General features: G+C 40.3%; 1 protein-coding gene across 5 annotated transcripts in view; it reads right to left on the bottom strand.

Annotated features, from left to right (window-relative positions):
- Positions 1-23,450, bottom strand: part of LOC130909457 (inter-alpha-trypsin inhibitor heavy chain H3-like) — a 56,979-nt gene that overhangs the window by 6,526 nt on the left and 27,003 nt on the right. For 2 of the 5 annotated variants that reach the window (XM_057825969.1, XM_057825968.1), the window contains exons 11-21: positions 18,889-19,068; positions 18,705-18,817; positions 15,788-16,047; positions 15,690-15,713; positions 7,783-7,812; positions 7,667-7,687; positions 7,005-7,040; positions 6,845-6,901; positions 5,032-5,055; positions 4,839-4,952; positions 368-545 (exon numbers count right to left, since the gene is read on the bottom strand). In XM_057825969.1, coding sequence (XP_057681952.1) covers positions 368-545; positions 4,839-4,952; positions 5,032-5,055; positions 6,845-6,901; positions 7,005-7,040; positions 7,667-7,687; positions 7,783-7,812; positions 15,690-15,713; positions 15,788-16,047; positions 18,705-18,817; positions 18,889-19,068 — 1,037 coding nt within the window. The remainder of the gene's footprint in view (positions 1-367; positions 546-4,838; positions 4,953-5,031; positions 5,056-6,844; positions 6,902-7,004; positions 7,041-7,666; positions 7,688-7,782; positions 7,813-15,689; positions 15,714-15,787; positions 16,048-18,704; positions 18,818-18,888; positions 19,069-23,450) is intronic. The other 3 variants (XM_057825972.1, XM_057825971.1, XM_057825973.1) reach the window with 3 other exon arrangements.

The following is a 23,450-nucleotide window of genomic DNA, read 5'->3' as shown; positions in this document are numbered from 1 at the left end:
GCGCATTTTGTGGGCTGGTGCGACTTATACTCAGGTGCAATTTATAGACCAAAAAATACGGTAATATACGAATATAATATATATATACACACACACACACACACACATATATATATATATTTTTTTAATCAGACATTATAAGCAGTTAAAGTGTTCATTACTTTTTTATTCTTTTCAACAACTACTTTTTTTACTTGCACTTGAGTAATATTAGTTAGAAGTAAAGTAACGGTACTCTTTCTTGAGTAAAATTTTTGGCTACTCTACCCACCTCTGCTGGCCTTGATATTGATCTCTTAAGATAGTCAATGAATGCTAAAACAAGTAGGGGCACTTGAATGCACTCGACCACATCTTCCAACATCACCTTCCAACAGTGGTGGTCTCCTGTGGTGGTCCCCCATACCATGACCTTTTCTGTTCCTGTTGTCCGTATTCAATGGTGATATCGCCCGTGTCCAGAGTAATCGTGCCATTAGTCTCAAAGTGGACAACAATCGTCTTGAAGCCTTTTGTAGTATCCAGTTCACCATTTACAGAAAGTTCTAGAGCACAAATGATGCATGGCAATTCAACTCATGGAAACAACCATAACACTGAAAATAGTGTCCACGTAACAAAAAAAATTCCATGACATTTTCTTTGCTCCTCTCTAAATTTGATGTGCAGTTGAAAAGGGAAGCAAAAGACCAGAATATAAAATAATAATTTAAAAATATGTTTTCATTCTAAACCTCTTTATTAAAGAACTGAAGGCTACTAAACCTTTACCTAGTTAGTGATTCATCTGTATTTTCAAAGCAATACCAATTAGGAAGCTTATTTTGGGATCATACAAATCTCTTTTTGAAAAACTGCTACAAACTTTTTAATCTACCATTTTTCAATCATTAGTCATTTCACACTGTGTTCAAGGGATCCACGGATAGAAAGACTTCAGTTAATAAAAGATAAACGTTATTATGAGTTAAAATGATTTGATATTGAAACCCCACTTGATGTTTTCATTTTTATGCAATTTTTAAAATTAATTAAACTAGTAGGTCGCCATTCTTGTTGAATTCGCAGGGCGGTGACATTACATGGTTACGCTGCCGGGCTTCCAGAATATGACTGTAGCGACATTAACATGTTATTTGTTCAACCCTTTCAATTAGAACCCAAGAGGAATATTAATGAGCGTGACAGCACTGTCGATATTTCACAAAACGAGCAGCAGAAGCAAAATGAACAGGAAAGATGGGATGAGACGAGAGTAGGGGGTGGGGGGTACGGTGTTCTGCCAAAATGTGCTACACTGGCGAAACGTCTTCAAGAGGCGAATTTGACACCCAAAGTACTACTGTGTGTTTCAACTTGTTTTGTTGAGATGCATACAGACAGAACATTCTAAAGATGCCTTAAGAAAATACTTAAACGTAGTAATATCAGACAAGGGTGGCTTAAATATGCTACATAACTAATGTGGTCAACAGATCAACAATCTGCTTTAAAGCTACCACAACACAATGCTTAAAAGTATGAGAGGGAAACATGCAAAAAGTATTTTGAATGAATGAATGAATTTATTGTCATTGTCATCATCATCGTAATCATTGACAGTTTCAGAGTGTGGAATTTGCCCGAGAAAGACGATGACAGACAAAGGAAAGACGGGAAAAAGCAAATGCTTATCGATATCCGTCCCCCAACAGCCCAGCACGCACAGTCAAGCATGTATGTGTTACAGTCCAGTTATTATCAGTTTTGTTGTTGTTGTTTTTTTCTTTTTTTTTTTCTTCTTTTTTTTACTCACATATCATTCAAAAGTCATTGATTGTCTTGGAATATTTTGTCCAAAATGTGCGTTTGTACACTTCGAGCGGTTAGAGAATTTGAGGCAATGAAAAGGAAATAAAAGACTCAATAAGAACACAAATAGTAAGTACTCGCTGCTTTTAACAGATGAGCGCATGTGTTGGACATCTCCCCGTGTAGAAGGAATTGCAGTAACCCTGTAGTATTTGTCGAGTGACAGTGGCAATCTACGTCAGTGGTGTCAAACCAGTTCCACAAAGGGCCAAGAGGGTCCTGGATTTCATTTCAACCAAGACTGCAAACAGATTAACCAATTAATATTTTGGCTCCAATCAACTGATTACACTTGTAGGACATTAGATTGTGAAAAGATGACTTCTTCATTGGTTGGAACGAAATCCAGGACCCTCTTGGCCCTTTGTGGAATTGGTTTGACTCCCCTGATCTACGTAATCACTCCGAGCGGCCGTACAACATGGTGCCCCCGTAGGTCAAAACCTGTACTAAATATTATAGCTTTTTAAATCAATGGCAATATTTTATGTGCTTATAATAACATATTTTAGTAGAAGAGAACAATTGTGGCTACAAGTCTTTTAGTTCAAGGCTTCCTTTAAGATTTGACAATAAAGTTTGTCTAAATTTATATATAAATGGAACCTTGTATGTGGGGGGAGTGTGTCTGCGCGTGTGTGTGTTCGTTCCCTAAGGACTCCAAAACGGCTTGACCGATTGTACTATAAACATCTGCGAGTGTTCTTAGATGGGTTTAATCTCTGTAGGTCTTTATTTAGTGCTGAAAATTACATTAAAACTCCCAAATTTGGCATAGAAAATCTTTGATTGTAGAAGCGTCAGCACCGTCTTTTGAGCAAAAAACCTGCCCTTTGCGATTGCAATGTCGCAGTTGGCTATCAAACATTACGGTTTCATGTACACAATTAAATGTGCTGTGATGGATGTGCTGGATTTTAAAAAATAAATAAAAAAACATTACAATTTTCCAGAACATTACAAAGGGATTCATTTCGGCTTGATATTCATACTGTACACAGTGATGAAAAAGCAATTGCACATTAACCCGTTTATGGTGTCCCTTTACTATAACTACATTACAGCTGCATCTCTCAGGAAAGTACTGTATGTTTTATCTGCCATTCGGTTGTAATGCATTTACGTTACACAAACCTGAGCAACGCCGAGCTATACTGTTGCCAGTTTTGAAATAAAGTTGATGTTTATTGGAAATCTTATGACATGATATTTATTTGTAATTTAAACTTCAGAGCCCATCAATGTTTGAATTTATAGACAAATTCCTGCTATAAATATACTCATAACAGTCATGGCCAGATAAGGAAAGTACGGCTGAATTATTAACATTATCATATGATAAATATATATATGGCGGAAAACACAGACAAGATTGAAAAAGCAGTTTCTGCTCTTGCACTCCTCTTTTAAAGAAACTGCTGTATTTTAAGCCAAAACAACAGTTGTGTGTGTGATAGAACAATATGTCTACAGTATATGCTGCCATAGCAGATTCATGGCGCATTAAGCCCCCGAACTATTTTTAATTTGCCCGTTTTTACCCTGGAAACCCCCGTTTATAGACGTCGCGCAACGGTTTTTGTTTCAACACAGCCATGAAAACAAGGTAAATAATTATATTTATTATTCAAAATGTCGGTCATTTTTAGTTTAGAATCATTAATTGATGTCTAATATTTTGTTTGAGAAAAAAAAAACGACTTTAAAAAATTATTCACTCGCATATCAACTTTTAAACAAATTACGTCACAATGAAAAAAATGGCGTCTGTAAAAAAGTCACAGATATCTACCTCATAACTATCACTAAATTGTTTTTTTTCGTTACCATTGCACTTTCCCTGATTTGTTAGACGATAAATAATTGATCCAAACAAAGAAAAATTGAAAAAAAAAAGTTTAAAAGAGTAAACATATAAAAAAGAAATTCTCGACCACTCCTTGATGTCTGCGATTTCTGCATCGCGACCCTTGTTATATTACCATGTTTCAAACATAAAATCCCCCCAAAAATCCAGCTGTGGCCATTCACAGCTGTGTTGACACTCAGTGATACATGCGACATGGAGTTTTGGATCAAAACAAGTTAAGTACGCGATAATATCTCGATAAAGTCATGGCGTCTGTAATTCTGCTCTCGTGTGCTCTCACCTCCAGATAGAGTTTTGCTGTTTAAAAACAAAAAAAATTAATTATTTTTTAAATTCCCTTCCGTCCAAAATTTTTCTTCCCCCAGAAAATGGAGATTTTAAGCTTTCCAATGATGTATCACACATGCATTTTGGACAATTTGGAAATTTGGCCAAATTGGGGTCTCAGAGAGGAACTTCAAGTCACCTGAGTGTTTCATATATATATATATATATATATATATATATATATATATATATATATATATATATATATATATATATATATATATATATATATATATATATATATATATATAATTTACCAAAGATAATCATGTTAATTTCTGCCAGGACCAAAGTATTTGTATTGTATTGTAAATGGATTGATGATTTACTAATTGAAATACAGAAATTCTCAGAAACCTTTGCAGTGCCCATGAGAATGATACATTGAAGCATCTCCACCCCCTGATCCATCCACAATATTATTTTCAGAATGCTATTTTTACTTACTTTCAAGTTCAGAGTTGAGAAGATTCTAAATCTAAAATGAGTCGAATGGTGAACATTGGCTATAAATTTCAGAGACCAACTATTTAGAAAAAACTTAATGAAATCAGCGTCAATCTACTTTCAAAAACGCAAAAGGGTAAAATGTCAAGATGTACAGCTTTCCAAAGCTTTGTAGGAATAAATCTCTATATTTAGGAGGGTCAGAACACTTATGTGTTTGTCTCCTCAAAATTTGAAGACATTTTCAGTGGTGGAAAAAAAAGTATATCATTTGATTTTACATGAAATGAACCACAAGAATAAATGGAAGCAATTGAAGCAAAGATCCTCTCTTATGACTGACCTCCAGTGGGCAAATGAAAGAGTCGAAGTATTGTTTCTCCAGGAATACCAAAACACAGTGAAATAGCTGGAGCCTCAGCGGGGTGCAAAAACTGTGTGTGATTTTTTGCAAAGACTGTAAAAGGATATGGAGAATTTGTCATTAGCAAATGTTAAATTGCATGACCTATTTTGTATCATTCAAATATTCTTACCTGAAGGCAGGTAGGTCGGTAGTACTGCAAACACATTACATACATTGATTCAGAAGTTATTGCACTCTTGAGCTAATACTCTTGCTACATGCAAAAATACCAATATGTATGTTTACTCCAACAGGGACTTTAATTTTATAAATACAATAAACAAATTTGAAAAAGATTGTTGAAATACATGCTTTTGATTATTTTTACAAGGCGTGACTTGGAAGCACTACATCAGACATGTCCAAAGTCCGGCCCGGGGGCCAAATGCGGCCCGTGGACAAATTTCATCCGGCCCCCAGCAACTGTCATAAAATCAATAACGTGTGGCCCGCACACAGACTTAATAAATTGGTCAGCAGTACTGCTACCAGCATATGAAGTATCTTACACACTAAATGCTGCTCCTCATTTAGCCACGAAAAGGCAGCAGCACTCTAAGCAACATTACCCCTTGTGGCCTTTACTCCCAATTTTCTAAAATGGCGACAATCAACAACAACAAAAAAAAGAACGTTGAGTGCGACGGCCGACGCTTCAAGGATAGGTGGAAATTGGACTGTTTCTTCACTAAAATACGCAGCAACTGTCTGCCTCATTTCAAAAAGACAGTTGCTGTTTTTAAAGAGTTCAATGTGAGGCGATATTACCAAACAAGACACGCTGACATGTACGACAAGATTACAGGAAAGATCCGTCGCGAAAAATTGAAGCAACTGGAAGCTAGTTTAATTTCATAGCAGCAGTATTTCGCAAGAGCCCCAGAGTCAAAAGAGAACGCCACAAAGGTTAGTTGCGAGATTGTTGAAATTATTAATTAAAAAAATAATAAAGCAAATGTGACACACAGAATGGATTGCTAAAATTTGTTTAAATATATTGTTCGACATAAAGGACGTCAGCCAAGGTCGGCCCTCCAAATTTTTACCACACCAAATCTGGCCCCCTTTGCAAAAAGTTTGGACACCCCTGCATTTCATTGATTTTCCAATATTTTGAAATGTTAATGAACAAGAAGAATGAGAGTTTGCCCTGGTTCCTGGTTCTTAACTGAGCTGCATCAAGGATAAATTATATAAATAATGCAATATTTAAATCAGGGATGTCAAACCGGTCTTGAAAGGGCCAGAGTGGGTGTTGGATTTCATTCAAACCAAACGAGATGAATTCCTTTTCACCAATCTGGTGTCTTACAAGTGTAATCAGTAATCAGTCGGGTGCTGCTTGTTCTTACAGAAACCTCATTGGTTAAACTGTCTGTGCTGGATCTTTTGGAACGAAGACCAGGACCTACTGCAGCCCATTGTTAAATCGGTTTGACACCCCTGATTTTAAAGGCTCATGCTACAAATCTCAAGACGATCAGTTCACAAAGGACATTGGAGTAGGACTTCAAACTCAGTTCAAAGTTATTGTGACCAAGTACAACAACAATCTGTGACCAGATAGCCCTTTCATCGGTAATAATAAAAATAATACTAATAATTAATTGGATTTATAAAGCAATTTCCAGGATACTCAAAGACACTTAATATTGTATTTGCATCCTACACTAGATACTGATAACTTACTAGGGTTGCCACGCACAGCTGCCCTGCAGCAGAGAAAGAATTGAGGCAGTCAATTTGGCAAGAGGAAAGTTTAAGTGTCTCAAGGACATAACGACAACGTGCCTAAATGGAAGCCGGATCATTTGAAAAAGAACGAGTCACTCAACCACCTGCGCCACAATCATCTTGTTTTGAACGCTCAGCTATTTAGCATTTTAAAAAGTAATGAACAGTGCTGTATAAACAGTACAAGAAAATTATAGAATTTGGCTTACAAAGTAATTCGGGTACTGCAAATGTGGGCCGAACTTCAGCATGAAAGTTTGGTGAAACTGCAAATACATAGAATAATTCAGAGGTTAATGCACTCTTGAACCCTTCAAAGCTTTGTTATTTATCATGGATCATTAAACCAGGTGACGTCAGGCTGCTTACAAAATGAAATGTGATCTTGTGGAACCCAGGGTAAAGCTGGAAATCAACAGTCAAAATTGGAATGAATCAGAATAACAGGCAGCCATTATAGAAAATCACATTAGGATCATTTGTACTTAAATGATATAACCAGCTGACAACATCGTAATGATTGCTTCTCATGATTTGTCCCTCACATGTCAGAACAAAAAGTAAATCATGAGGAACAACTCAGCAAATAAAATAAAGAAAAAATTAAAGTCTGATCATGTCGTACATCAATCATTTATCGTAAACAGCTTACCACGAGCACCTGGATGAACAAAAAAAAAAGGCAGCAATGTAATGCATGAATGTAACTACCATCAAGTTTGTTTGTTTGTGTTTGTTTATAAATGGGAAACATTTTTAAGATATGTTGCACAATGTCTTCATATGGTAATTGTGACAGCTTACCATGTCAGGAGAAAAAAAGTCAATCTTAAAGGATAAAAAAGGTTGTACTGTTGTGTTGCTTCTAATATAATGCATGAATGTAACTACTATCAAGTACGTTTATTTTTTTTATTGTAATGAGTAAAAGCATTCACGACATGTGAAAGCCTGTTTTTCTTGGTCTGTCTTTAAAGAAGTTGGTGTACAAGTCCAATAGTATTTTCTCTTCAATCTGTGTTATGTCGTACCTTGTGAACCACGACCGGATCCTACAAAACAAAACAAAAAATAATAACAATAATAATAATTGTTATATATATATAATTATATAAGATATATAATAATTTAAATTGTGACAGCTTACCAGCAAGCGTACTAGCAACACCAGGACGACCTGTCAGGAAAAAGGAATTGGTTTACACATTGAAAAAAAAAAAAAAAACATGGTACATGTAATGCATAAATGTTACTACTGTAATTTCCGGACTATAAGCCTCTATTTTTTTGATCTCATTTTGAATCTTGCGGCTTATAGCCGAGTGCGGCTTTTTTGATTTATTTGAGCTTATAGGTAATACTTTGTTTGACAGTGGTGTCATATGACAAGGGGTGAAAGTGGGCCGGAAGGGCTAGGAATACCGTTCCGGCAAGAAGTTCGGCGCCAGAACGGAGTGGAATGGTGCTTTGATCCCGAAAATATGATGGCAACTGTCAAAACCCCATGTTAAAAACAACCTGCCTATCTGCCACACAGGCATCTTCAAGAGAAAAACAATCAACTCACGTCAGATTTACATACACAAGTGTTAACAACAAGCATCATAAAGTACTTGTGCAGCATCATCCGTTTTCATTGATATTTATCATTTATTTATTCCACGGACAGTCGGAGTTCTCCCAGCGTGTGTTTGATATGTTGTGTCGGTATGTGCATGCGATCAGCTAACCACCGTCCCTGGCCGTGACAGTTGCCGGTTCAATTGGCTGACATACACACATGCTTGTCATGAGCATGGATAATTAGCTCTGATTGGATCAAATACACGTTTTCTTGGACATTAAAAAAGAACAACTTGAATTAATGCGAAAAAAAGGGCAAAGCAAAAAGGGCAGAGCAACAGAAAATTGATGAGATCTTGAAGAGAAAGGAAAGAGTTGAAGAGACATTTTATTTTCTCTGATGGGGAGGTTCACAACATCATGTTAACCCGATAATGCCTGACCCCAGAAATAATGAACAGAAAATTCAGATTTGTTTCAATTTGTAAGCTTTTTGTGGTCCTTAAATGTTTTTAAATTTAATTTGTATATGGCGGAAAACATTCAGGTGACTTGAAGTTCCGCTCTGAGACCCCCAATTTAGCTAAATTTCAAAATTGTCCGATATACATGTGTGATACATCATTTGAAAGCTTGAAGTCTCAGTTTTCTGAGGGAAGAAAAATTTTGAACTGGAGGGCATTTTTTTTTCTCTCTTTTTTTTTTTAAAATGTTTTTTACACAGCAAAACCCTAACTGGAGGTAAGAGCACACGAGAGCAGAATTAAAGACACCATGAATTTAACGAGATATTGCCGCTTACTTACCTTGTTTTGATCCAAAAACTCCATGTAGCATTTATCACTGAGTGTCAAGACACAGCTGTGAATGGCCACAGCTGGATTTTTGGGGGGATTTTATGGGTGAAACATGGTAATATAACAAGGGTCGCGATGCAGAAATCGCAGACATCAAGGCGTGGTCGAGATTTTCTTTTTCATATATTTACCCTTTTAAACTTTTTTTTTCAATTTTTCTTTGTTTGGATCGATTATTTATCATCTAACATATCAGAGAAAATGCGTCAGTAACAAAAAAAATACAATAAAGCGATAGTTCTGAGGTAGATATCTGTGACTTTTTAACAGACACCATTTTTTAATTGTGACGTCATTTGTTTAAATGTTTAAAATATGCGAGTGAATAATTTTTTAAAGTCTTTTTTTTTCAAACAAAATATGAGACATCAATTAATGATTCTAAGCTAAAAACGATAGACATTTTGAATAATAAATATAATTAATTACCTTGGTTTTATGGCCGGGTTGAAAAAAAAAAGCGGTTGCGCGACGTCTGTAAACGGGGGTTTTCAGGGTAAAACGGACAAATTAAAAATAGTTTGGGGGTTTAATGCACCATGAATCTGCTATGGCAGCATATAGACATATTGTTATATCAAACACAACAGTTGTTTTGTCTTAAAATACAAGAGCAGAGTGCAAGAGCAGAAATGATAGTTACTTTGGTAACTACGGTTCTATGAATCCCGAATGACCGCCAGAGGCGGTGCTGAAAGCACTGAATGATCCCTTTGCGCATGCGCAGTGCGGGTAAAAATACCAACGGAGTCACCTGTGACCCCAGGTTGACCCCTGCAAAGGTTTAACTTCCGGTGTCAACCAATATCCAGTCCCTAGAGAACCTTCTCACGTGGTCACGAGGATTCTGAGTGACGGAATGCTCTGGCGGTCATTCGGGATTCATGGAACCGTAGTTACCTACGTAACTTTCGTTCTATTTCATCCCTGCTGACCGCCAGGGGGGGTGCTGAAAGCACTGAATGACCAATACAAGCGGGGTCACGATGAATCACCAACCCAAACTCCACAGGGACCCGAAGACCACTCATAGTGGACGGGAGGAGGTGATATCAAAAACTGTAAAACCTGAAGAAGCAGCCAGGCCCCGACCACGAGGCAGCGGCACAGACGACCTCCAGGGCCACTCCTCAAGGCAGCCCAGGAAGTAGCAATGCCCCTGGCAGAGTGACAGCACACCCCAGAGGGCAGGGGGCGTCTGACAAGAGTGACAATTGGATCCACGACCCAACGAGGAAGGTGCTGCCTAGAGAGGGCAGATCCCCTGCCATGAACCCCATAACAGACAAAAAGGCGGAAAAACCAGCGAAAACCGGTCGTAGAGTCCCCACAACACCCCAGGGCCCAGACCGGGCACAACAGCCCCGGCCCGTCATCGCCCCCCCGCAGTCGAGGGCAAAAATAGGCAAGGCGTAAAGTCGATCGCAGTACAAGCCAGCCAACACTTAGGGCACAAAGGTAATGTTAGGGCACAGCGCAACACCCGAGCCCCCAGACTGCAAAAACATGCACGACGGCCAACCGAGAGCGCGAGCAATACGCCGACCCGCCAAGCAGAGGAAATGGTCAGCAGGAACGGCGCCTTGTGGGCCACCCACTGAGGGCCGGCCGCAGCCAGAGGCTAGAAGGGCGGCAGCACAAACAGTCGAGCACCGACCGCAGACCCCAAACCGGGGCACAAGGACACCTGCGGGGCGGAGCCGCAGGGCCCCCATGAGGAATGCATACACCAGGCTGTGGCTACCTACAGAGCCACCAGAGACCCTGGCTAGAGGAGCAGAGATCACAGCAACCCAGGCCTTGAGGCTGGGTGTAGAACGACCCAATCAGGGAAGGACAGCAACAAGTCCAGAACAACAGGGATAAAACAGCACACCGGGCAATCCCCATGGCCCGTGTGCCACGCCACAAACAACCCCCACCACATCGGGACGGAGGCTCCAGAGCCCCGGTGGCAGATGACGGCGGTATACGGCACCGGCAAGATAAACCATCAGGCCGGGAAGAAATGAGGCTTGCAGCCTCTCAAGGGGAGGGGCCGGCAACACAAGAGACGAGCAGACCCCGCGTCCCCGGCGTATGGTATAGTACACAATGGCAGCCTTGCCCGTCTGCACAGCACAAGCCACCCCTGCAGGTACAGGCAAAAATGCCTGAGAGCAAGGTGAGCCGCAAGCAGCCCCAGCACATCGCAGTGATTGGCGCGGTCCAGTACAGACATGCGGCACCAAGCAGCCCTGCGCTGTTAAACCCCCCCATCTCGAGCGATCGGCACCCGCAGTGACCAAATCGCGCCGGATAGGGGCCATACCCAACGGTACGCCCTACCACAGGTAGACACTGTTCCCCCACAGTTTCAAGGCAACTGCGCACCGGCAGGAGACACTGAAGGCCCAAGTACACTGCATGCGTGATCGTTGCGGTTCCGGTCCGGTTCAGTGTTGCCTGCGTGTCACGCAGTCCGTCAAAAACAGGCAAATCATACCGGCTGCTGCACGGCTGCGGTCCGCCAACTCCGTCCCCTCGTGAGCTCTCGCGTGATCGCGCGCGATAATGTGCCATTTAAATCAACGACAAACACACGGAGTCTGTAGTATGTACTCATCAGAGAAGCAGAGAGAGAACACATTTTTTTCCTTGCATATTGATAATGTAACGTTTGCTAAGCGGAAGTTTGGCCGCGAAAACAACACACGAGCTTCAACGCCTTTTTCCTCTTTTTCTTTATTAACTTCCCGCCACCTCACCAATGCAAAAACAACAACTACAGTGGGGAGAACAAGTATTTGATACACTGCCAATGGGTTTTCCCATTGTCAGTGTATCAAATACTTGTTCTCCCCACTGTATTTACACTGACGCTATCTAGTCCACCAATCGGAGCGTCGCGCTGGTGCACCGGCACACCAATGACAGCCCCGCTTTGGTAAATAAATTAACCCACCGATGACAGCCCCGGCGACGCTACAATATTTTAGTTGTGTCTGTCTCTTAATTCCAGATTGACTGCATCATGTTGAGATCAGGGCTCCGTGTGTGGAGGGAAGGGGGGCTATTATGCCCTTGGTTGTGTCGGTGCGTTTATATCTTTGTGCACATTTAAAATTTATGGCACATAACATCTCATAGAGCTGTTATAAACAACTGATAAATAATCTGTCATATTTATAAAATGGATAGCGAATTATATTCGACATGAACTAAAAAAACAGCGTACTTGGAATTGGTGTCTCAACACTGCAGATTCATGTGCCCAGCGCAAACTATTGTTTTTTCTATGAAGAGTCAAGTGAAATGTAGGAAAGAAAGAGAAACGTCTTGAATAGACCACCAGGTCGAAACTTGTGGGTGTCTCTTTTTTCTCTTTCGTCTCTTTTTTCTCTTTCGTACTTTCCCCCCTCGACTCTGTATACAAACCGAGATTGTTTGTACGCGGGGCACGAGAATTTCTGCAGTGGAACCACTTCCAGATACGCTGTCTTTTTTTTTTTTTTTTTTTTCCTTCTTTTTTTTGCTTAGCACGTCGTGTTTGATATCATTGCCAGAAAAACACACATAATAGGACACTTTGCAGTTTCGCTTTTAATGGTGTCCTTATAGTAATATCTGCTGCATGTATATCACTTTGTGGCTTTCCACCTCCATGATGAAGCGCTCATCATCCATTTTCGCTCGTGTTTAAACCGTGATTAGGCACCTGGGCATTTGACGTCAGGCCCAGCTCCGCCCATTTTGCCGGATGCGTGTCCGGCAAAAATAGAAAATAGCCTATACCAGCGGTCTCAAACCGACTCCACAAAGGGCCGCAGTGGGTCCTGGTTTTTGTTCCAACAGATCCAGCACAAACAGTTCAACCAATGAGGTTTCTACTAACATAAGCAGCACCTGATTGCAATCAACTGATTACACTTGTAAGAAACCAGATTGGTGAAAAGGTATTTGTCTCGTTTGGTTGGAATGAAATCCAGTACCCCCTGCGGCCCTTTGAGGACCGGTTTGAGACCACTGGCCTATACCATCCGGCGGGCATGCGGCACGCCGGAGGTGGTTCGCAGTCAAGCCGGAGCACTGACGCGGCCGGTATACGTTGAACAATAGGATATAATGGGAACGGATTGGCTCCGGCGCTATTTTTTACCGGAGACGGACCGGAAACGCAACGATCACGCATGCGGTGTACTTGGGCCCTGAGTCTCCAGCGCGGGAGCCGTACGGCAACCAGGCGAAAGCCAATCAGCCACCGCAGCAGGGGGCGCAATCAAAGAAGACCCAGGGGCGCAACAGCGGACAAGGACACCAACACGCCCAAAAGTTGCAGTCAGGCCACACACGGGCACACCTGACCAACCTGAAAACGCAAGAGGAGGCCCAGAGCGTCCACCCCCACGGGACGATGGACGAGCCACATTGGCCACCAGGTCCATAGACACCCCAAGGAAGGCCACCTGTCGAGAGGGGATCAAGCAAAACAGCCCCAAATCGACCCAGATGCCCCAGCGAGCCACGTGGGCAAAAAGAACGGCCTCCCGCCGCACGCCCAAGCGCGCAACGGTGCACCTATTAGCCAGTCGTCGAGGCAGGGCAGAATCTACATGCCCGCAGCCAGAGGGGAGACAGAGCCACCCCACGAAACGGGGTAACACCCTCAGGGAAAGGGGGAGGCCAAACAGGAGCACCCTAAACCGCCAGAGGCGATCCACGAAGGCAAAGCGGAGAAACCGCCTGTGGTGAGGAGCAATGGCCACACAAAGCAGGCGTCCCACAGGTCCACAGAAGAGAACCACTCCCCCTGGGCTACCACCCGCAAGATGTCCGCAGAGGCAAACATGCGGAACGGGAGAACCCACAGGAACCGACCGAGGCCCGTCAAGACGAGAACCGGTGGAAACAGCCAGTCCATTCAGGAACTAGAAAGTAAGTCGAATAAAAAACCTCGGGGGCAAGTCCGGGGAGCCAGAGGCTCGATGGCCAGAAGAGAAGACAGTACCAGGTCCAGAACCAGAGCCGTCACCTGGCCTGTGATCAACATATATACTGTATATAATACATATATATAATAGATACCAACACACAGTTGGTATTTTTACTCGCACTGCGCATGTACGAAGGGATCAGTGCTTTTAGCACCTCCTCTGGCGGTCAGCTTGGATGAAATGGAACTGCTTTTTCAGTCGTCTGTGTTTTCCGCCATATATATGTTCTCTAATTTGTATCGCAAATGAGCATTAAGCATTACATGCAGTTCTCGTGGTAGAACAAATATAACTAAAGTGAGATTGAACACAATAAGCTTTTAAACATTTTTTTTTTTTTTTTTACTGCAATGAGGTCCAGAAATGCTTGTATCAAATGTTATACATTTGGCAGTATACAGTAGTTTATGTGCACTTTGGACTTATTTTTGTTCATTTACCTATGTTAGGCTACTTATTTCCTTTAAATATAAAATGGTCAATGTTTGTGTTTCCTTCAAAATATATTCCATTTCACTGTGCATAATGTAAGTCATTTGTACTTATTTTGTTCATGTATATACTTGAAAATAAAATTTTGAATGAAAATTAGTTTCACAGTCATCAGTTCACAATTGGCATCACTACAAACTGAAACCAAATTGATTACATAGCTCCTTATGTTAATACATATGTTGGTAGCTGCTATCAAAAGTTACCATTATTAATTTCGTAGAGGGCGTTTTATACGGTTTTCATATTGAATTGTCTCTCTTTGAGAAGTGTCTGTTGAGCGTGTTACAAATACACAAGAACAGCGACAACCAAACTTCAGGGTTACAGGAAGAAGAGGCTAAAGTGTCTCAATTGTGTTTTGGAAACATGTCAAAAACCAATCCATTACAGTACATTTAACATTTTCTTACCTTCTTAAAATAATTGCCTCAGCCAAAAATAATTTAAAATGTTAATAAATATATAATACAACAAATGTTTTTTTTTTTCCCCCCTAAAAATCTAAGAAATATGACTCAATTATTTCAAGAAGGAGTTGCTATACTTAGCAGTTACATGTATTAAAATATAATACTAACAATGGCAATCAAATCGTAATTCTCTTTTTGAAAACATTTTCAACAGTATCATTTTATTTCTTATAGTGGCACTAAATTTTTATCTATTTATTTTATATTTTAATAGTTTTGGGTGTCAATTTAGCAGGTTTGCAAAACAATCTGCGTGAAAGGTGCCCTGAATGTAAATTTTTAAAGCCATTTTAGTTGGTCCTTTCTTAAGCCCTTCTCAAAAATTCTATTTCTCATTAATTTGTAGCTTTATCCAATTTGCATACTGTTATGAAAAATAAAATTAACATTATCATAAAATGTAAAAATTTAAATTTGTTAAACTTTTTGATTTCATTATTAGAACTACTATTAGCAACGAGAGAGAGAGAGAGAGAATAAGAGAGAGAGAGCGAGAGAGAATGAGAGAGAGAATGCAAGAGCGAGAGACAGAGAGACGGAGAGATAGAATAAGAGAGACAGAGAGAGAATGAGAGAGAGAGAGAACGAGAGACACAGAGAGAGAGAACGAGAAACACAGACAGACAGAGAGAGAGAGAGAGAGAGAGAGAGAGAGCAGCACTCAACACTCCTGCCCTTGAACGGAATACAATTTACCTGAAATAGGCCTCCTTTGTAGCTCTAGAAAGGGGAACATCTGTATGTTGAATGTGTGTCTAGTGTGTGCACTGTTTGCTGACATGAATGATACTCACTGAAAATAACTCCAGCACGAGGCTGACTTCTGCGTAGACCGACTTTTTGTGATGTAGACCCTACATTTCGGCTGTTCGATCCGAAAGTGAACCCCCCACGAGGTGGAGGTCCTTCAATGGGTTTGTCAAGCACTTCTGTGGTCTCCTTTGTTGGTTTTGTGACCACCATGGACGTTAGTGGGGTCACAAAATTATATTTGAGTGACAGCCTTAAAGTCTCATTCTTCAATTTCTCCTTCTCAGCTCCTGATAACTGCAACCTGTCAAGTTAATTGTGTAAATGTTAAAACAATTGGCAATATAACACACATAAAGGGCCCTATTTTTGTCGATGGCCCTGGTGCACTTCAGAATAAAATGTGAAACAATGTTTTTTTTTTTTTTGGTTGGGGGGGATGGTTTTGCAAATGCAAAACACTTTGTGCCGATTTTGGAGATTAGTGGTATGTCTGTAGTAATATATTGGAGGTGTTGGGTGCTCCCTTGCAAACAGCAATTTTGTGGATGAAAAGAATAGGGTCTCTCTGTGGCCTGCAAGACAGGGGCGTAACATATTTTAGGGGTGAAATGTGCTCTTTAGGGGTGTAACGTGTTTAAGCCTAATGTTACTCCTAACCCTAAACACACCGCCCCACTCCGTCCTGTGGTGACCTTTTGTTATTCTCTCATCCCCATCACCATGGACCCCTGGGTCGCTGTGCTGTTATCACTGGTGGGGTGGTGGGGTGTCACTCTCAGGGTAAAGGTCCTTTCCCTGCCCTGAACCTTGGGAAATTCACATTACTAACGTTGCTTGTGCAGTCAATTTACAGAGCCACACCCCTATCCAACCGATCTTCCCTCTTCTTATTCTTTGAATTCTAGGAGTCAGTGGCGCTGGAAGTGGGGGACTGAGGTTGCTGTAGCACCTCCTGGTGTTGGAGGGAAAAAAGTGTTTTAGTAGATTCTTTTTTTTTGTGTGTGTGTTAAAAATGGATAAAACATTGAACAATAGCATATTTAACCTTGTGGATTAAATATATATGTTGAAAAAGGTTGTTGTTTTTTTGTTAATAACATTGTCACCACCTGACAGCTTGCGTGCTACCGGGTCACGTTAAATACACTGCTGGCCAAAAGTATTGGCACCCCTGCAATTCTGTCAGATAATGCTCAATTTCTCCCGAAAAAGGATTGCAATTACAAATGCTTTGGTAGTAATATCTTTATTTATTTTGCCTGCAATGAAAAAACACAAAAGAGAATGGGGAAAAAAATACATCATTATCATTTTACACAAAACTCCAAAAATGGGCCGGACGAAAGTATTGGTACCCTTTGAAAAATCATGTGATGCTTCTTTAATTTGTGTAATTAACAGCACCTGTTACTTATCTGTGGAACATAACAGGTGGTGGCAATAATTAAATTACACTTGCAGCCAGTTAAAATTGATTAAAGTTGACTCAACCTCTGTCCTGTGTCCTTATGTGCACCACTTCTGATCCAGAGACATAAAAAAACCAGGCTGGAGTTTGCCAAAACTTACCTGAGAAAGCCAAAAACGTTTTGGAAGAATAGTTCCAACATAGTTTACAGGGGAAAAAAACAAGGCCTTCAAAGAATAGAACACGGTCCCCACAGTCAACGATGAGGATGCTTTGGGGTTGCTTTGCTCCCTCTGGAACTGGACTGCTTGACCGTGTGCATGGCATTATGAAGTCTGGAGACTACCAATGAATTTTGCAGCATAATGTAGGGCCCAGTGTGAGAAAGCTGGGTCTCCTCAGAGGTCATGGGTCTTCCAGCAGGACAGTGATCCAAAACACACTTCAAAAAGCGCTAAAAAATGGTTTGAGAGAAAGCACTGGAGACTTCGGAAGTGGCCAGCAATGAGTCCAGACCCGAATCCCATAGAACACCTATGGAGAGATCTGAAAATGGCACCCTTCAAATCTCGGAGACCTGGAGCAGTTGGCCAAAGAAGAATGGTCTAAAATTCCAGCGGAGCATTGTAAGAAACGTACTGATGGATACCAGAAGCGGCTGTTCGCAGTTATTTTGTCCAAAGGTTGTGCTACCAAGTATTAGGCTGAGGGTGCCAATACTTTTGTCCGGCCCATTTTTGGAGTTTTGTGTAAAATGATAATGATTTATTTTTTTCCCCATTCTCTTTTGTGTTTTTTCATTGCAGGCAAAATAAATGAAGATATTACTACCAAAGCATTTGTAATTGCAATCCTTTTCTGGGAGAAATTGAGCATTATCTGACAGAATTGCAGGGGTGCCAATACTTTTGGACAGGTGAAATAGAACGCTGTCTTTGTAGTAGCCTAGTAGTACTACATAAACTATCCAGCATGCATGTTTACTGCTATTGTGCACGCCTTGTATGAAGAAAACACGTGAGCATGACAAATTTGGACCAAAACAGCTGTTTTTGGATGGGAAAATAGGCCTCCTTTGAAGTATTTGCTTCCCCATCTGTGCTGTTTGGGCGTAGTAATACAACAACTCCAATTTCTTAAAATGTATAAAAGCTAAGTTAAAAATAAGAATGAAATTATATCAACAACACTTTTTTTTTTTTTTTTTTTTTTTTAGGAATTCCTAGAATATGCAACAATAACTTTTCATTACGAAGAAAGCAAGCTAATAATTTTTCTGTATCACTATTTCCATTGTTCTTCCTTTTTTCTGTCCTCTTCTGTGCAGCTGCATTTTTCCACGATATAAACTAGCACAAAGTATACCATGCTCTCCTGCAACACATGAAAACTTTCAGCATTTAAAAAGCATTCAGATTTACCATTCTGGGTGTCCAAGCAGCTGAAAAGTTCAGTTATTATTGTTATTATTATTATTATTATTATTTTAATATAAATGCAGTTTTAAAAAGAAATACATATATATTTTAATGGTATGTGTATTTACTGACTCTTTCTGCAGCAATTGTTTGACAGTCAGATAGGCCCAAACTCTCTGGATGTTGCTATCATCTGTCAACTCTGTGGTACCCTTTTCCTCAGAGAAAACGATGCTTACGTTCCTCTGCAGAATGCAAACTTTTTTTTAGAACATGTAATTTCCATAGATGATGTGCAGTGAAGTCCGATGCTTACTGAAATGGCCACAACTCTTGGGGAGAAGGTGTCAATGTTGTTGTCAGTGATCTGACCAGCCACTACAATCTCTGAACCACTGTAATACTGGCTGAAGTTGGTCTGTGTCAGATTAGCCCCGCCATCATAGATCATAGTCACATCTGTCAAAAGAGGATTAGCCACCTCGTCGTAGAATCCCTGTTGACAAAAATGCTCTTAGTAACATCGTGTGAGTCCAAATATGAAGAGGTACTTTTTACTTTTACTTCATTACATTTTACAGCACGTATCTGTACTTTTTACTCCACTTTTATTTTTAGACAGCAAGGCTGCGTGACGTCTCCATCGTAAACCGGAAGGGGTTTAACAGAAGCGCGCTTGCATACAACAATGCTAGTACTGCTTGTTTTCTGCGGGTAATCTTTCAAAAAAGAATATGCACTGCTGCTATGGAGCCTTTAGAAACGACTAGACATTATGACCGTCCACATATGAAGGATGTTTTTATCATACGTTTCCCGAAGCCAAAAACTCAGAGGGAAAAAATTATCAACTTGTGCGGACTTCCAAAAGACCAGTTTAACGCGAGCAAGGTGAAGCTATTCACCTTCATATGCAGTAAAAATCTTGTTGGGGGCCATGGTCCTACAGATCAACAATCCTGATCATTGCCTGCCCCGAAGAAATACCGTAATTTCCCGACTATAACGCGCACTTTTTTTCCCCAAAATCAATTTGTAAAATCATGGTGCGCGTTATAAACGGGTACTGGGATGGAGACAAAAATATAAATATATATATATATATAAAGATTTAATTGACACGGCCATGTTGTGTTGAAGAAACGTATGCGGCGATTCGTTGCCGACCATTACGGTACGTGACGTCACCATTTTGTTTTGGTCGTGGTGAGCTAGGGAAGGAGTCAGAGGCGGAGTATCAAACAACGGAGCTAATCCGCATTGCTTTATTGACATTTTGGCTGCAACAAACTAGCAATGTCTGTCTCACATGCAACCCGCAGAATATAACTGGCCTGGAACTATACAACGTGCCACCATAAGTTCCGCCGGTGAATTCTGTTATAACTCGCTACACGGTAATACTTCACTCTGATTGGTCGAATGATTTCGTCTGTGTTAAATTCAGTTTTTTTTTCACTCATAAAGCTTAAAGTAAAGCATAAAGTTTCTTGAACTCATTTGAGTCAACGTTTATTGCAGCTCTGCAACTCGGACGTAACACAACACAGACTTTGTGTCCGTCAACTATCTCTGTCTCTCAGGAAACCCAAATCCAAATAACAAACATTCCTATTGTTACATTCTAGTCAACAGCGATGCGCTCTTCTGATTTCCGACCTGAATCACCAATTTTATTTTACCGTATCAATCCATGGAAGAAACATTTATTCATCATGAAGTAACGAACAAGTTATACAGCAGCCTTTAATAGAAAAGTTGCATCTGTTTTGTTTTCTCCTGGATTCTGGTAAGTTGAAGAAGTTACATATTGTGAGTTTACGGTAATGTTTTAAACTACCAATGTGCTAGGCTTGTGCTGTGTTTCACCAGTCAGTAAAATGACATTTCTGTATCTGTACACGAGCTCTGTTTTCTTGTATTCTTCTATTTATTTGTGCTAAAATTAGGGTGCACGGTATACACGGGTACAATAATTTCCCCTAGATTTTACAAGTAAATTTGGGATGCGCGTTATACACGGGTGCGCCTTATATTCAGGAAATTACTGTAAGCCATTTTGATATTTTTACTTATTTTTTAGAGTGGCATTTTGCCGTGCTGCTTCTGTCTGACAATGAAGGACTTGAAAAAAATTAAAAAATTTATTTATATGTCACAACAGTCATGTAGGCCTATTTTTCTAAAATACGGATATTTAAATAAATTAGCCATGTTTGCCCTTGGTCTTTTTGTAGAAAGCCTGTTCATGCCTACAGGTAGGCTCTAGATTTAACAGCTTTACTTTTACTGTTGTAAGTTCTGTTGTAGTGTAAATAAATTAAATGAAGTAAGAATTGTCATTGATGAAAAAATTAAAAGTGTTCGTTGGCTCTCCCTGAGTAGCATTTGCGATCGCTACACAAAAATAGCAATATAAATTACCCCCAAGAACGGTCAGAGACGTAATACAACCAGAGGATAGAATATATAAAAAAGACAGGGCATATGGTGGTAAAGGATTGCTTCTTGAAAAAGGAGAATGTCATTGTCAGCGGCAATGCACAAAAGAAAAAGGTGTCCATAAAAATGCTACCTCTGGAACAGGTCGGCTCTTTTTCAGCCCTCGACACTCAAGCCATCTCTTTAACTGAACATTTGTATGTTCTTCCACATCTGCACCAGTGAATTTGGCATCAGCGACATCATTTTCGGACATTGGTAAGTTTAGCTCAGTAAACATACATACTGTACGTTAGGCCTGTCGCGATAACAAATTTTAGTGTGCGATAATTTATTTAATAAATTATTGCGATATGCAATATAATTACAGCCCCAATTTAAAAAAAAAAAAAAAAAATGCAATTGCAAATGAAAACGTTTCCCTTCATAGCTTCTGCTATGGCGTTCCATGTGTAATACAGTGGTACCTCTACATACGAAGTTAATTCGTTCCAGGAGCTTGTTTGTAAGTCGAAATGGTCGTATGTAGAGCAGGATTTTCCCATAAGAATACATAATAATTCCAATAATTCGTTCCACAGCTCAAAAACCCACACTACATCCTAAATACTGCTGTTACTATTGCAAATAGCAATTACAAAGAGCAAAACAAATAAAATATGAATAAAAATCAGAATAACAATAATATAAAAATAGCAATAATAACAATAATACAGTACAGTACCTGTAATAATGTAACGAATCGGCTTATAATGTGGCGGACTGTTTTTTGCTGTACCTGAACGCACCACGGGGCTGACAGTGAGCAGGAGAGCGCTATTTTACTTTCTGTTTCGATCCTGGCATCAACAGCAGTGGACACTCGGCAAGTTGGTGGAATAAATGATTTGAAACCTGACGAAGCTGGCGATTTCTTAGGCGATGTTACCACAATAAGAACTGTCACCTTAACTGATAAAGACTGGCGAAAGGAGGGGGACCGCCGGCCGAGATCAGCATTCTCTGACCCAGTTCATGGATGCACACACCATGCTTATATTTTGCTATCATTCACATCTTCATTTCAATGGTAAGCGTCACCTTTTCTTTTTTTTTTCTCCACCTGCACTAAACTTAAACTGCACAAAACTAAAAACAGAATTAAAGAGCATTTTGCGTAGTTTGTAACAAGGAAGCCGAACTTTTAACAGCACGTCAGCCGCACGCGCGCACGCAGGTGCACGCGAGGCGATAAATCGCAGCGGAAAAATTATCGCCTTCATTTTTATTTATCGTGCGAAAAATGGAATTATTGCATATTGCGACAGGCTTACTGTACGTACACTTTTTACATGCATCTAGCGTGAGGGAAAAACGAGAGTTTGACCCCCAAAGCAACAGTTGCTAATGTCATGAATATTAATAAGGAAAGATGACGTGTTACGTGCGGTACGCTATGGATGGTTTCGTTTTCATGCCTCCGCCGCATTCGATAAGCCCCGTGAAACTGTACCGTGACTGAGCACTAGAAGTACCAGAAAGTACAAGCAAGATTTGGCAGGTAAACAAGATATTAACCAATAAAAAACACCATTGTACGGTAGGTGGGGGTATGCGCCTAATAGTAATAGTAATAAAGACAGACAGACAGACAGACAGACAGACAAGGCGGTCGACCAGGAGCAGGCCACCAAGGGGACCTCAATCAGTATCCACAAATTCCCAGGGATGATGAGCAGAGGGCCAGGTGGCTCAAGAACATACAGGGGGACGAGAACGATAACCCAAGTGCCAAAGGGACTGCTGCTCCTTGCACTTCAGAGAGTAAGGACTAGGAGTGCAACGGTTCAGTTAGCCCACGGTTCGGTTTGAACCTCGGTTTTGGGATCACGGTTTCCGTTAGGTTTCGGTTTGCTTTTTTTTTTTTTTTTTTTTTTTTTTTTTTTTAAACTGCCTTTATTTTGCTTTTAAGAAAATGAAATAAACACTTAAAATGTAAACATTTTTGACTGCTAAAATGCCTCTTAGCTCTTTGAGTAGTGTAGTGACTGACTACTGAAATACACACACAGTAGTAAAAAAGTTACTTGGCAAAGTAACTGGTGTTACCTCTCATGTTTTTTTTTTTCATTTTATCAAAAAAAAAAACAAAAAAAAAACATAGTAACCTTTACCTTTGGAGGTCATTTAATCTTGTGAATCAACCGTTAAAGTTGATAAAATTGCTCCCGTTTTTGCATTAGTTCCCTTCTTTCTACTTTCGACATGTAAAAATTTTAAAACTGTTTCATAAGGACTCAAGTCAAGAGTTTGCCGATTTAGGAGTATTTTAGATAAAAAGTTACTTAGGTTCGCTAGGAAGGTTTACGACAACAGAGCCTTTCTGAGAAGTTTACTGCTCTAAAATGGCGGCTGTTCACTAACGCTACTGAGTCTGTCATTTCCCATGCACGCAAT

Source organism: Corythoichthys intestinalis, chromosome 21 (assembly GCF_030265065.1).
Source record: "Corythoichthys intestinalis isolate RoL2023-P3 chromosome 21, ASM3026506v1, whole genome shotgun sequence".
Classification (NCBI taxonomy): Eukaryota; Metazoa; Chordata; class Actinopteri; order Syngnathiformes; family Syngnathidae; genus Corythoichthys; species Corythoichthys intestinalis.
Note: the sequence above shows the minus strand (reverse complement) of the source record. Positions and strands in the feature narration are given on the sequence as shown.